Here is a 13576-nt window from a genome sequence, read left to right on the forward strand (position 1 = left end):
CTACTAGGTCTCCGCTATGGAGATTGGGCTTATTTTCCTCAGGTCCAATGGCTAGTGCTATTATGGCTCTTCAAACTAGGTCAAGTACAACCCTTTCTACATGTGACCCTTAGGCTAGCAAGGGTGAGTAGTCACAGGCAGGCCAATATATTACAACAAAATAAACACCTGTAGGTGCACAGCTGTGGTCGCACAGCAAAGGACCGTGATCATGATGCTGTGAATTTTCTCTTGCTTTCCACAGTCAGTCAACAGTCCCAATAAACTGAATGTTCAGCTTAGTGCTTCTCTTTGCAAGAAAGTAAGTACTTTAATCGCCAGTTCTTCCTTTTATTATACACCGCGATAAAGCAAGTTAGGGTCTATGGCGCTCCGTTGGCAGGTGCTGCATCCACCCCAATCCCTCTCTGTGCCTACTATCCTAAGAATATCTTACCTGGTTCTGGGTCCTTCCCATCACTCCAGGGGTAAACTGGAGTAGCCTGAATATAGCACAGATTCAGTTCAAGAACCCCCAAATACTTATGTGCGCAGTTTCCCCTTTGTAGAAGAGTCAGTCATCTACGGGTTATTTTCAGGCAGCCAGGGGCTTGGAAGGTGCACCTGTACAATCGCAACAGCAGCAACACACTGGAGGCTTTTGTGGAGTTTGCTGAGGGCCTTGTGTATAGTGATGCTGGTCACAGCAGGGCCATTTCCATATTGGAGCAGCCATAACTGAGACATAAGGTACTTACTGTAAGTTTGTACAGTGACATAATTTACTTCAGTATTGGAACTTTCATAGATTCGCAAGCTTAAATCATTCCCCGTCGTTGAGATGGGAGTCCCCGGTACATTATAATAGCAATGCAATAATAACTATAGTGTATGAAGGCCTAAGGCCTCCCACTTTAGTAGTCCATCCTTGTCAATTTGAGAAAAGAGGCCAAATCTAGGTTTCAGACAATCAGGCTGCCCTTCCTTTTAACCCCTTCGCTGCCAGGCCTTTCCCCCCTCCTGTGCCAGGCCTTTTTTTGCCTATTTGGGGCAGTTCGCGCTTAGGCCCTCATAACTTTTTGTCCACATAAGCTAACCAAGCCAAATTTGCGTCCTTTTTTTCCAACATCCTAGGGATTCTAGAGGTACCCAGACTTTGTGGGTTCCCCTGAAGGAGGCCAAGAAATTGGCCAAAATACAGGGATAATTTCGTTTTTTTCAAACAAATTGGAAAAAGTGGCTGCAGAAGAAGGCTTGTGGTTTTCCCCCTGAAAATGGCATCAACAAAGGGTTTGCGGTGCTAAACTCAGCAGCTTCCAAGCTTTCAGGAACAGGCAGACTTGAATCAGAAAACCCAATTTTTCAACACAATTTTGGCATTTTACTGGGACATACCCCATTTTTGCAATTTTTTGTGCTTTCAGCCTCCTTCCAGTCAGTGACAGAAATGGGCGTGAAAACAATGCTGGATCCCAGACACCTAAACATTTCTGAAAAGTAGACAAAATTCTGAATTCAGCAAGGGGTCATTTGTGTAGATCCTACAAGGGTTTCCTACAGAAAATAACAACTGAAAAAGAAAAATATTGAAATTGAGGTGAAAAAAACATAAATGTTTCTCTACGTTTTACTCTGTAACTTTTCCCTGCAATGTCAGATTATCGAAAGCAATATACCGTTACGTCTGCTGGACTCCTCTGGTTGCGGGGATATATAGGGCTTGTAGGTTCATCAAGAACCCGAGGAACCCAGAGCCAATAAATGAGCTGCACCCTGCAGTGCGTTTTCATTCTATACCGGGTATACAGCAATTCATTTGCTGAAATATATAGAGTAAAAAATTGCTATCAAGAAAACCTTTGTATTTCCAAAAAGGGCACAAGATAAGGTGTTGAGGAGCAGTGGTTATTTGCACATCTCAGAATTCCGGGGTGACCATACTAGCATGTGAATTACAGGGCATTTCTCAAATAGATGTCTTTTTTACACACTCTCCTATATTTGGAAGGAAAAAATGTAGAGAAAGACCAGGGGCAAAACTCTTGTTTTGCTAATCTATGTTCCCCCAAGTCTCCCGATAAAAATGATACCTCACTTGTGTGGGTAGGCCTAGCGCCCGCAACAGGAAAAGCCCCAAAGCGCAACATGGACACATCCAAATTTTTTAAAGAAAACCGAGGTGTTTTTTGCGAAGTGCCTACCTGTAGATTTTGGCCTCCAGCTCAGCTGGCACCTAGGGAAACCTACCAAACCTGTGCATTTCTGAAAACTAGAGACCTAGGGGAATCCAAGATGGGGTGACTTGTGCGGCTCGGACCAGGTTCTGTTACCCAGAATCCTTTGCAAACCTCAAAATTTGGCTAAAAAAACACATGTTCCTCACATTTCTGTGGCAGAAAGTTCTGGAATCTGAGAGGAGCCACAAATTTCCTTCCACCCAGCGTTCCCCTAAGTCTCTTGATAAAAATGGTACCTCACTTCTGTGGGTAGGCCTAGCGCCCACGAAAGGAAATGGCCCAAAACACAACGTGGACACAACATATTTTTTCACAGAAAACAGAGGTGTTTTTTGCAAAGTGCCTACCTGTGGAGTTTGGCCTCTAGCTCATCCGGCCCCGGGGGGGGGGGCAGAAATGCCCTAAAATAAATTTGACCCCCCCCCCCCCCCCCCCCCCCAAACCCCCCCTGCCCGGGAACGACCCTTGCCTACGGGGTCGCTCCCCCTGCGTGACATTGGCGCCAAAAAACAAATCCCAGGTTGCCTAGTGGTTTCTGCCTAAAATCGGCCAATCTGCCCCCAAGGCAGAAATGGTCTAAATACAATTCCCCCTTACCCCCCGCCACCCCCCCCCCCCCCACCCCCCACCCCCAGGGAGCGACCCTTGCCTAAGGGGTCGCTCCCCTTGCGTGAAATTCACGCAAAGAAAAAACTCCCTGGTGTCTAGTGGTTTCTACCCCCCTTGGGGGCAGATTGGCCTCATCAAAATAGGCCAATCTGCCCCCAAGGGCGGCAGAAATGACCTAAATATAATTTTCCCCCAAGGGGAGCGACCCTTGCCTAAGGGGTCGCTCCCCACCAAAAAAACAAAAAAAAAACGTTTAAAAAAAATTATCCCTGGTTCCTAGAGGTTTCTGCCCCCCCTGGGGGCAGAAAAGGCCTTCCCGAAAACATGCCCCCCCTGGGAGCGAACCTTGCCCAAGGGGTCGCTCCCTTATCACAATATCACAAAAAAAAAAAAATCCCTGGTGTCTAGTGGGGTTTCAAAAGCCGGATTGCAAGCAATCCGGCTTTTGAAACCCTCGGAGAGATTTCAAAGGGAAGGAAATACATTTCCTTCCCTTTGAAGCCCCTCCGGGCCTCCCCCACGTGATTGAAAGAGAAATGCTTAGCATTTCTCTTTCAATCGCGCTGGAAGCTCTGCTTCCAGCGCGATGGGGGAGGCCCCTGTGACTAATCAGCGCGCGCTCGTGCGCTGACGTCACAGGGGGGGTTGGGGGGGGTCAGGGTGGAAGGGGAAGGTCTTCCCCTTCCATCCCCGCCTTGGGGGGGAGGGGGGTGCACGGGGGGCGCGCTAGCACTCCCCCAAGTTCCCCTGTGGCATGGACGAGATGATCTCGTCCTAGGAACAGGGGAACTATAGCCTTGGACGAGATCATCTCGTCCAATGCACAGAACAGGTTAAAACCCTCTGGTGAGAAGCTTCAGCCCCTCATCATTTCTACCATACGTGGTGCTAGGGAGTCTCCACTGAGCTCTGCTCAGTCACTCGATTCAGAAATCATTTCTGGTATCTTTTTTCCTCAGAATTTTACTTATACCAGTTGAAAGCCCAAGAAAGCCTTAAAAAAGACTAATCGATGGTCTTAAGAGCCCTTCTAGTTCTCCTCACAGGTGGTGTACATTCCTCCCGTAAAAGGAGAGAAGAGCGTTCTGCCTCATGAGAAAATCATAAAAAGGCTTCTTCTGAGTCTATTACACCACCTCCTATGATTCGACATTCCTTCAAGAAGCCATCTGGAAAAGCGTTGACAGCGTCGACAAGAAAGGTGTCTACAGCATCGTCGACAACCTCTACAACAACGACAATTTACACGGCATGCAGTTCTTCTAATGTCCTCATGTAGTGATATTTGTGTTTTGACCACTGACTCTGTGTCGTACCACTTTGTACTTGGCTTAGCTGTCCACTGTCACATTAGCAGTCACAAGTTACAGACTCCAGTTTCTATTCATCTTAGCCTTAGCTTCACTGCCACGTTAAAAGTGTGAGTATCTTTCCGTACAAAACATGTTATGCAACATGTTTTCTATATTCTATGTGTCTGCTTTGTCTTTTCTCACCAAAGCGCTAGGACATAACGTGGAGGAGTCAGTCAGTCAGCAAGATAAGAATGTACTAGAATGATGTTTATGGTACAGCAGGGAACGCCTTAGGCTTTGTAGAGACACCTTAGGAAACTGGACAGCTCCAACCTGTTTATTTTAACCCGACCTAAAATAGCCAGCATTTTTTAATACTTCTTGCGGAGCGGGAGGAGGTTTTCTAGAAATCTCCTTCCTTGCTTGTTTAAGGTATATAAGAGACCTAGCTCGACAGTGGGAGATTCAGAGACCTCTTTCCGGATTGAGACATCGGATGCCCGATACATTTCCCGTGAGAGTAGATTTCTCTCTTTCTTGTTGCAGTCGCACCAGGATCAACGACTTTCTGGCAGCAGAAGGATGAAGCACCAGATAGGCGCCACTGTGATGCATTTTTATTAATTATTTGCTTTGCATTGTGTATGAATATATATATCAATATAGGTGTTTGTATCTTTGCATGTATATATTTGCTGTTTCTCGATTGAAGATTCTTTTTACATGTTCTCACTTTATTGTTGCACATTTTAAAAGTGTACTTTCAGTTATACTGACCTCCTTCACGAGCCTTGCGAAGAGATATAATAAATGTCTTCTTTAGACTAAGAAGTGCATTCCAGAGATTCTTTTTTGACTCCTCTCAGTGTGTGTAGTTTGGCTTGGTCAGCAGTAAAGCAAAACACCACAACACCATCGTCGACAGCCCCTTCGGTCATGTCGTTGACTTTGAAAATAACCATCTGCTCGCCTCTGTCGACAGAAAATATCAATAATCATAGAAAATCTAAATTTGTGTCACCTTCACATACTTCTCTAAGTAAAGTGTCACTATTAATTCCTACACATCTTTTGGAGGAGGATGATTCAGAGGAGGAAGAGCCATTTGGTGGTGCCCACAGCCCTTCGGAGTTACATGTAAAGTTCCAGGACTTAGACGATGACAACCAATATGATCCTCAACCCTTTTTTTCACCTAGGGATCAGTATTCATACCAGGAGGAAATGTTTCCTATGCCTGGGTCCCTTATATCGAATTTACAATCAATGCTGGCAGATTACAGAAAGAGATTTCCACCAGTCAACACTGAGGCCCAGCAGGCATCTGTACCTTAATCAGTACCACCTCCTTCCACACCTGTTCGATCTCGGGTACTTCTTTCAGACTTACTCCTGCATACACCTCTGTCAGTCCCAGTACAGGACCCATCAACTTCGGATGATGACAGAGAAAATGGAGAGTTACTAGATGCTGTTGTGGAGTCGGATGATTATCATATACCTATGCCATCTTCTCCTTCCCCGGTCCCAGTGGACTCTCCACCAGGTGACATTGGGGGACTCCACAGTTTATTGGAGCGGGCCGTGAAAAGATTTGCGCTACCTATTCCATAAAAGCAGATGGACTGCTTCCTTTGTGACTTTAAGGAACCTTACGAAAAAAGTGTGAGATCAATGCCCACAGTTGACTATATATGGGATATGTGGCTGAAAGTAATGAAAAATCCTGCAACTGTTCTTGCGGTCTTGCCCTGCGTAGGTAAGAAATATAAGGCACCAGATGATGACCCAGCCCGTCTAACTGGACATCACAAACAAAACTCAGTTATTAGTCAGGCGGCCCAGTGCAGATCTAGGAATCCTTTGGCTCCAGTTTCTGCTCCGCCAGACAAAGAGGGAAGAAGACTTAATAATATAGGAAAGTGCTTCTCCTTAATGTCTTCTCTTACGGTGAGGGCTTCAAATTCATTAACTGTGATAGGCAGATATGACAGGCAGCTATGGGCAGACATTGCTCCTTACCTAGACCAACTCCCAGAGGATTGAAAGGCAGAAGCAAACAAAATACTACAGGAAGGGGAAATAATTTAGTCTGAAGTCATCGACTGTGCGATGGATATTGCTACTACTGCTTTTTCGAGAGCTGGCAGGAGCTCCTGTTTTAAGAAAGCAGGGTTGGGTTCATGCGACTTCTTTTAGCCTGAAGTGCAGAACAAAATTCTCAACTTGCCTTTTGATGGAGAAGCCCTTTTTGGGAAACATATTGATTATGCCTTGCAACTTATAAAACTGATAGGGACACAGCCAAGCCTCTTGGGATCCTTCATTTAAGGAACTAACCCTTTTGGGGTGCCAGAGGACGGGGATATCCATCCTACAGAGGGGATTTCAAAAACATAAATATCCATCTTTCTCCTCAGTTTACCAATCCTTTCGTCCTAAATACCAACAGAGACAGCCTCTGCAGGCCGCATATGCTAGAAGTACACAAAAAAACAGAGCAGGACGGCAAACAAGGGAGGCAGGACGTATGCAATTACTTCTTACTAACGCCGGCTACCTATCTGTCCTCAAATTCAAAAATAAGAGGAAAGATCTCCCAACATTTTCTCAATTGGCAAAAGATTACTTTCAACCAATGGGTATTAAACCTTATCCAATTCAGCCATACACTGCAGTTCCTGCTAATTCCCCCAGCAAGACCTCCTGCTCCTCCTCCATGCAATTTCCGAACAATGCTCAAGAAGGGAGCATTAGAAAAGGGCCCTGTTCCAGACAGAAAGAGGGTGTTTTATTCACGTTTCTCTCTTGACTTGAAGAAATGGAAGGAATAGTGTCCAATCTTAAACCTCGAAGAACTGAATGCTTACCTCAATAACCAGTCATTCCGTATGATTACTTTAACCAATCTTCACCTAACGCCTAGCCCCAGTTGCAGCATTCCTCAGAAGACAGAAACATCAGATATTCCTGTATTTAGACAATAGGCTCATCAAGGCCAAGTAGCAGGCACAGAGAGTGACAGAGACCTGTGTAGAGCTATTCGGAAAATTAGGCCTCACTATCAAACACATCAAATCAGCTTTTCAACCTCTGAAAAGAATGACCTTTCTGGATGCAGTTCAGGACACATCCAACCACAAGGCAGCTCCTACAAGGGAGAGACAGATAAAACTAATTTCATTGGGCAGTTAAAAAAAAGAAAGCCTTTTTCAGTTCACTTCTTCAAGTCCCTTTTAGGAATGACGTCTTCCTGCATCCCACTTGTGCCATTCTGCCACCTCAGAGAGCGACCCCTTCAAGAGCAACTGGACAATCGGTGGACGGAGTCCAAGGTATCTTTCGACGATGTAATCAGAATTACAAAATCAATGATCACATTTCTGTCTTGGTAGACCCAGGAATCTCACCTATCAGTGGGTCTCTCTTTCCTTTCTCAGCCAGCCCTGTGAATGATCACAAGTGACGCTTTTCTGAAGATTGGGGAGCCTTCCTTCAGGATTTACAAGTCAGAGGCAGGTGAAAGTCACATCAAAAGGCCTTCCGTATCAATTATCTCAAATTAAAAGCAGTTTGCCTTGCGCTTCGGGCCTTCCTGACAAAGATAAATAATTTGTCAGTACTCATACATACGGACAACACTACAATGATGCACTATATCAACAAATGTGGTGGGGGTCCAGATCTCTGCTCTTATCTCGAGAATCTGAATGTATCTGGAACTGGTCCATCCTACAAGGCGTGCATCTTCGAGCAGAACATGTGCCGGCCACTAGAATGTCATAGCAGACTCTCTCAGCAGGTTGACAACATCCAACCACGAACGGGAATTTGATCAGAGTGCTAGATCACATTTTCTCTCAGTGGGGCAAGCCAAACCTGCATCTTTTTGCCACTGCCCAGAATGCCAATTCTTTGCAAGGTGGGATCACGATTCCAGTTTCTCGGGGGAATGCATTTTCAATGGCATGGTCAGGAATTTATGCTTAGGCTTTTCCTCCCATTCCCCTCAGCCCAAGAGTTCTAGCCAAGATCAAGAACGAACACTGAAAATTCTTATGGAGCTGCTTCTCCTCTCAGAGAGCCACAGCATCCCTCAGCCCAAGAGTTCTAGCCAAGATCAAGAACGAACACTGAAAATTCTTATGGAGCTGCTTCTCCTCTCAGAGAGCCACAGCATCCCTCTACCAGTAACACCGTGCCTGATAACAATGAGCAATGGTCAGGTTCTCCACCCAGATCCAGCATTGCTTCATTTGACAGCCTGGGGCCTGAACTCTATGACTTTGCACACTTAAACATCTCTCCGGACTGGTGAATCATTCTTGCCAGAGCTGCAGTAGATAGTACCAACAGAACTTACTGCCTTAAATGGAAGAGGTTTTGCATATGGTGCAAACAAGCTCAAGCATAATCTCTGGAGCAGATACTCCCTTACCTTTAGCAAGAGCGGGTTTGACGAATGCTACAATGAAAGTCCACTTGGCTGCAATATCCCATTATAGGCGATGAGAGAACTCGCCATCTTTGTGGTTGACAAGGATTATCAAGCAGTTTCTCAAAGGACTTTTTCGTTCTTTCCCGCCAGTCTGACCACCTCCGCTGTCTTGGCAACTCAACGTAGTTGTGTCCCAATTAATGAAGCATCCATTCAAGACTATAGACGGGGCAGACTTAAAATTTCTGAGATGGAAGATCGCACTACTTCTTACCCTGACGTCAGCTAGAAGGGTTAGCGAAATCCAAGCCTTCACTATTCAAGGCCCTTTCTTGCAGTTTAAAGAAAATAGGGTAATAGTGTCAACAAATCCAAAGTTCATACCCAAAGTCCCTTCAGATTTCCACATTAATCAGCCAGTAGTCCTAAAGCTGTGTTTCGCAAACCCTTCAACACCAGCGGAACAGGTTCTGCATTCCTTGGATGTCAAAAGATGTCTCAAGTTTTATCTAGACAAAACGAAGGACTTTAGAATATACAGTCAACTGTTCGTGGCATTCAGCGCTCTTAGGAGAGGGCAACCACTTTCCAAACAAGGAATTGCGAGACGGATATCTAGTGCAAACAATTGTCACAAAACTGCAGAAAAGTCTCTGCACAGACCAACGCATTCATATTCACTAAGGGCTGTTGCAGCATCCACAGCCATCTTTGCTTGTGTGCCCATCCAGGACATTTGCAGAGTGGCTACCTTGAAGTGCACAAACATTTTTGCAAAGCATTGCTGCTTGGAGGAAACGTCACAAGGCGATGTAGCAGTGGGGTGAGTGGTGCTGCAGCATCTGTTCCTGTAATGGTGAGCTCTTGTATTCTTTTTCTCTCCATACCAGTATATGATCCGCACATTGTATACTAATTTTTTGTTTCTTTGGTAATACACTGATGTTTAGCATTGTATAGTAATTTGTTGTTTTAATAAGTCAATCACTTAAAGCTTTTTTTTACCATACGTAGTGTTGGTTCTATCAATTGATACATGAATGTTTATCATACAATGAGCTTCACTACTGCTTGCTCTTCTGATTCAAGCATGTGAATCTATGAAAGTTCCAATACTGGAGTAAGAAAACAAGTTACTTACCTGTAACTGTAGTTCTCCAGTATTAGAATCTTTCATAGATTCACATGCAACCCTCGTTCTTCCTCTGAGAAGCTCACCGTTGCACGCTATCTGCCTCAGTTACTTCAGCACTTGTGCTTTGGAAAATCTGAGGGACTGGAGATTCTCATAGGAGTGTTAGAGGGAAGGGCAGCCTGATTCACTGAAATCTAGGTTTGGTCTCTCTTCTCGAATTGACAAGGATAGACTACTAAAGTGGGGGGCAGTGGGCCTACATACACTGTAGTTATCATTGCATTGCTATTATAATGTACTGGGGGACTCCCATCTCGGCTACAGGGAATTATTCAATCATGTGAATTTATAAAAGATTCCAATACTGGAGAACTACAGTTACAGGCAAGTAACTTGTTTTCTTCCTTTCTTTCTGCGCTATTCAGCGAGAATCTGGTGCTCCTCTTCCACCAGTTTAAAATTTCCCAACATAGTGCTAGAGAAGAAGTATGTTTCCCCAAAACAACAGGATTCAAGCATTGCAGGAAGCAGCTGTTGGTCACAGACCCTCATGATGTGCGTCTCTGATGAATGTGATCAAACCACGACTCGAAGTAGTGTGATTAGTGTGCTCTTACGCACCCAGGTGCAATTGGAGAGCACCAAGCAAAGTCTTATAAGTAGCAAAGCATAAGAAAAGGTTGTGTTTTGGGCACTGATCCTAGTCTCGCCCCTATTTGTGCTATCAGTCACACTTCATACCACAGGTCTGTTTACTTTTTAAATCAAGTCAAATCATATGGTTAGTCAAAGTTCAAAGCACGCTACAGGAATGTAAGAAATACACTGACGGGCAGCACAGTTTTTACCCTCCATCATGCAAAAGCTAGGCAAGGGGCATCTAAATTGATCCCACTGGCCTGCAATACTTTTGCTCAGTCACACAAATGCATGTACAACATGTTCCACACGCACTAACGCAGTGAACACCTGCTCAGGATGCAATTGCAAAGGACTTGATGAACGAGTAGAATAATTAATTTACACACATGGGCAAACAGACCTCCACTTCAGCCTGATAAAAATATCTGGCCACTCTACTGACCCTTAAAGTAAGGTAAGCTGCCACCACCGCTCAATGCTAAACCCAATGAACATGTCACAGGACAAGTCTAAGACCTCTCATAATCAGGGGGAAGCTTAGACCTGTGCACATGTAGTCTGCCATGAAAAATTAAATGTCTTTTGTTACTGTATCATGGCATCATATTTTTGTCATCAGTAAACTGCGAACCTGACATTAAGGTGGCAATCCAGGTCTTTCTCGCCTCTGCTGCTGGGGCGCAACACACACATTGGGTATACTAGATGGCACCATTCCTCTACCACTATATCCATAGACGTCAGTTAGGGGTTGCTGGGGGTCACAGCTGTGACCCCCAGCTTTCCCCTTGCGACCTCTGGCACTGCTCGTCCTTAGGAGCGTTACTTGGAGCGCCACTTTTTTTCAATCAGTTGTTTTATTACACTCATAGTGAATAATATATTTTTTACTATTAGTGTAATAAAAAAAATAGACTACAGTTAGCTGTATTATCACCCTCCTTCGTAGCTGAGAGAAGTGCAAAACACACTTAGGTGTATGTTGTGTGCTTATGTAAAAGATGGTGTGCATAAGTGAATGTGTGTTTGTGTAAGCATATGTGTGTGAGTGAAAGTAAAGATGAAATGGCGTGTAATGTCACTTCTGCTGCCCCTGACATTTTGGTGAATTGATGTCCATGGCTTGCAGCAGGATCACTGGCGCTGTTGTGACCTTGCTGCCAGGCCACTGTTGCAGTTTAATGCATCCAGTGACTTCTTCCTGCTACAGACAAACATTGGCAGAGACATTGGGTGTGACTTGTAAATAACAATACGAGTCACATCTACTGGTTTTGCAAATGGTTATTACATTGTTATGCCTTTTTTCATCCTAGCCTCTTTGGAGCAGGGAAATTAGGCTGAGCCAAACTCCACTTGCATTTTGGTGCTTTGACCCACTTTGCCATTTCTTCAAGTGATATCATGGGGATCCACAGTTCAGGTCACAACCGCACCAATTGAAACTCTTAATCTGGTGTAGCTAAACATTTCTGCAACTAATCAGCAGTCTAGTCAGAAGGTTCATGATCACAAATCTCTGGTAAGACAACAAACAGCGGGAGAAAAATTCTGACATTAAGTAGTTTATTATTCTCTGGCAATAATATCTTGCACGTTTGATGACATTTAAAGAGATGGAGTGTTTGAGGTGTCCTTACAGAAGTGGCTGCTATACAAATAAAATTCTGTATGCTTCAGAATAGATTTGCCAATCTGAAGGACATGCCCTGAGTTTAGAGGAGGAGGGATAAGGAATTTCAAATAGTACATTTTAGCTAGCGCTGAGTTGTTCAAGTGCACTGGTGGGACATTGTTCCAGGACGTTGTAGTTTTATTGCTCCAGAGTACATCATCATGCTAGGATGCTGGCAAAACTTGCAACAGGGCACCTGAGGGTTCTTTTTTCAGTTCACAGGGGTGCGTTTTATGGATGTGGTGTAATTGGTTTCATTGTTTTCAGCGGTCACTTTCAGTGGTTACAGAGTAATTAGAGATCACTTTTCATACCTCGATTAATGTTTCAGTACGTGTTGCAGGCTTGTAATGTTTTACGCTGTGTTGCAGGCCTGTGATGCTTGGGAAAAAGAAGCCCAGGAAGCCAATGACCGGGCAAGCACGGCAAATGTGGAGTGTGAATTAGCCCGGGATCAAAGAGATGCTCTTGAACAACAGGTACAAAAGCTGCAAGAGGAGCTGGAGAGGATACCTGCAGGGCAAGATTCAACTCTACAGCACTCTTTCATTAATGTGGAGGGCCTTCCACTCTCAGCACTTTACACCATCCAGAAACAGCTGCGTACCAATTTAGAGCGCGTGGATAAGGTCAGTTAGACAGTTTAGATGCTATCTAAATATTCAGCTGTGTTCATTATTATCTATTCTTTTTTCTGTTCTTCTTTTCCCTATTGTTCCCTCCACACTTTATTGGTTTTCCTCTCATTGGTGCAAGCAAATGAAAAAGCAATCACCACTGCGTCATCTGGGTCAAGTCTTTGCTGTAATTAGCAATACGTACACTGGTCTTTTGAGGATTTCTCCAGGTCCCTTCCTTCCTACCCTTCTACAGTAGTATATGACCTACTGACACTTGCCCATAGCTCAGTGACAACTGAAATTTGCAAAGGACCTAATCCCACATACCCTTCCTGGCGCTTCCCTTGGCTATGCAACATTGTCCAGTGCAAGAGGCCAGGTCAACATATCATTACAAAATAACCACTTGTAGGTGCACAGCTGTGGTCGCATGGCAAAGGAAAGTGAGCATGATGCAGTGAGTTGCTATTTCATAGTACCTGTGCCGTCTATAGGGCTTGCTTTCATTTTAATACTCCTCTGTAACAAAAAGATTTTCGTTTACCTTCCGTATAGTTTGTCAGAAGGGATAAACTGGAGCCAACACATAGTAAACATACATTATTACTTCCCAGTTCCTAAAAATGGATATGTCAGGTAAGTTCTTTCCAGTTGTTTCTGGAATTCCGGTTAGTTCTGTCATTGGCAAACCAAAAGAATTTGACTTCACTCGATGTTTATAAGCTGGTGTTGTACTTTTAAACAATATTCTGATTGAAAACTAAAGTTTTTATCAATCAAAATGCCATTTCTCTTCAACAAATGCCCTTTTTGTAGGAGGAAGATGGCAATCTCTGACCCTCATTCAGTCTGCATTGCTTGTTTACCAACTTCTCATAACCCTGAAACATGTCCTCATTGTAAAACCCTGTCAAAAAGAACTCTCAGAGACAGAGAGAAGAGCAGA

At 44.3% G+C, this 13576-nt stretch overlaps 1 protein-coding gene across 4 annotated transcripts in view; it reads left to right on the plus strand.

Moving 5' to 3' along the window:
- UNK (unk zinc finger) overlaps positions 1-13576 on the plus strand; it is an 890253-nt gene that overhangs the window by 781510 nt on the left and 95167 nt on the right. For all 4 annotated transcript variants that reach the window (XM_069200175.1, XM_069200176.1, XM_069200178.1 and 1 more), the window contains exon 15: positions 12382-12639. In XM_069200175.1, the coding sequence (XP_069056276.1) occupies positions 12382-12639 (258 nt within the window). The remainder of the gene's footprint in view (positions 1-12381; positions 12640-13576) is intronic.

The sequence above is a fragment of the Pleurodeles waltl genome, chromosome 7 (assembly GCF_031143425.1).
Source record: "Pleurodeles waltl isolate 20211129_DDA chromosome 7, aPleWal1.hap1.20221129, whole genome shotgun sequence".
Lineage (NCBI taxonomy): Eukaryota > Metazoa > Chordata > Amphibia > Caudata > Salamandridae > Pleurodeles > Pleurodeles waltl.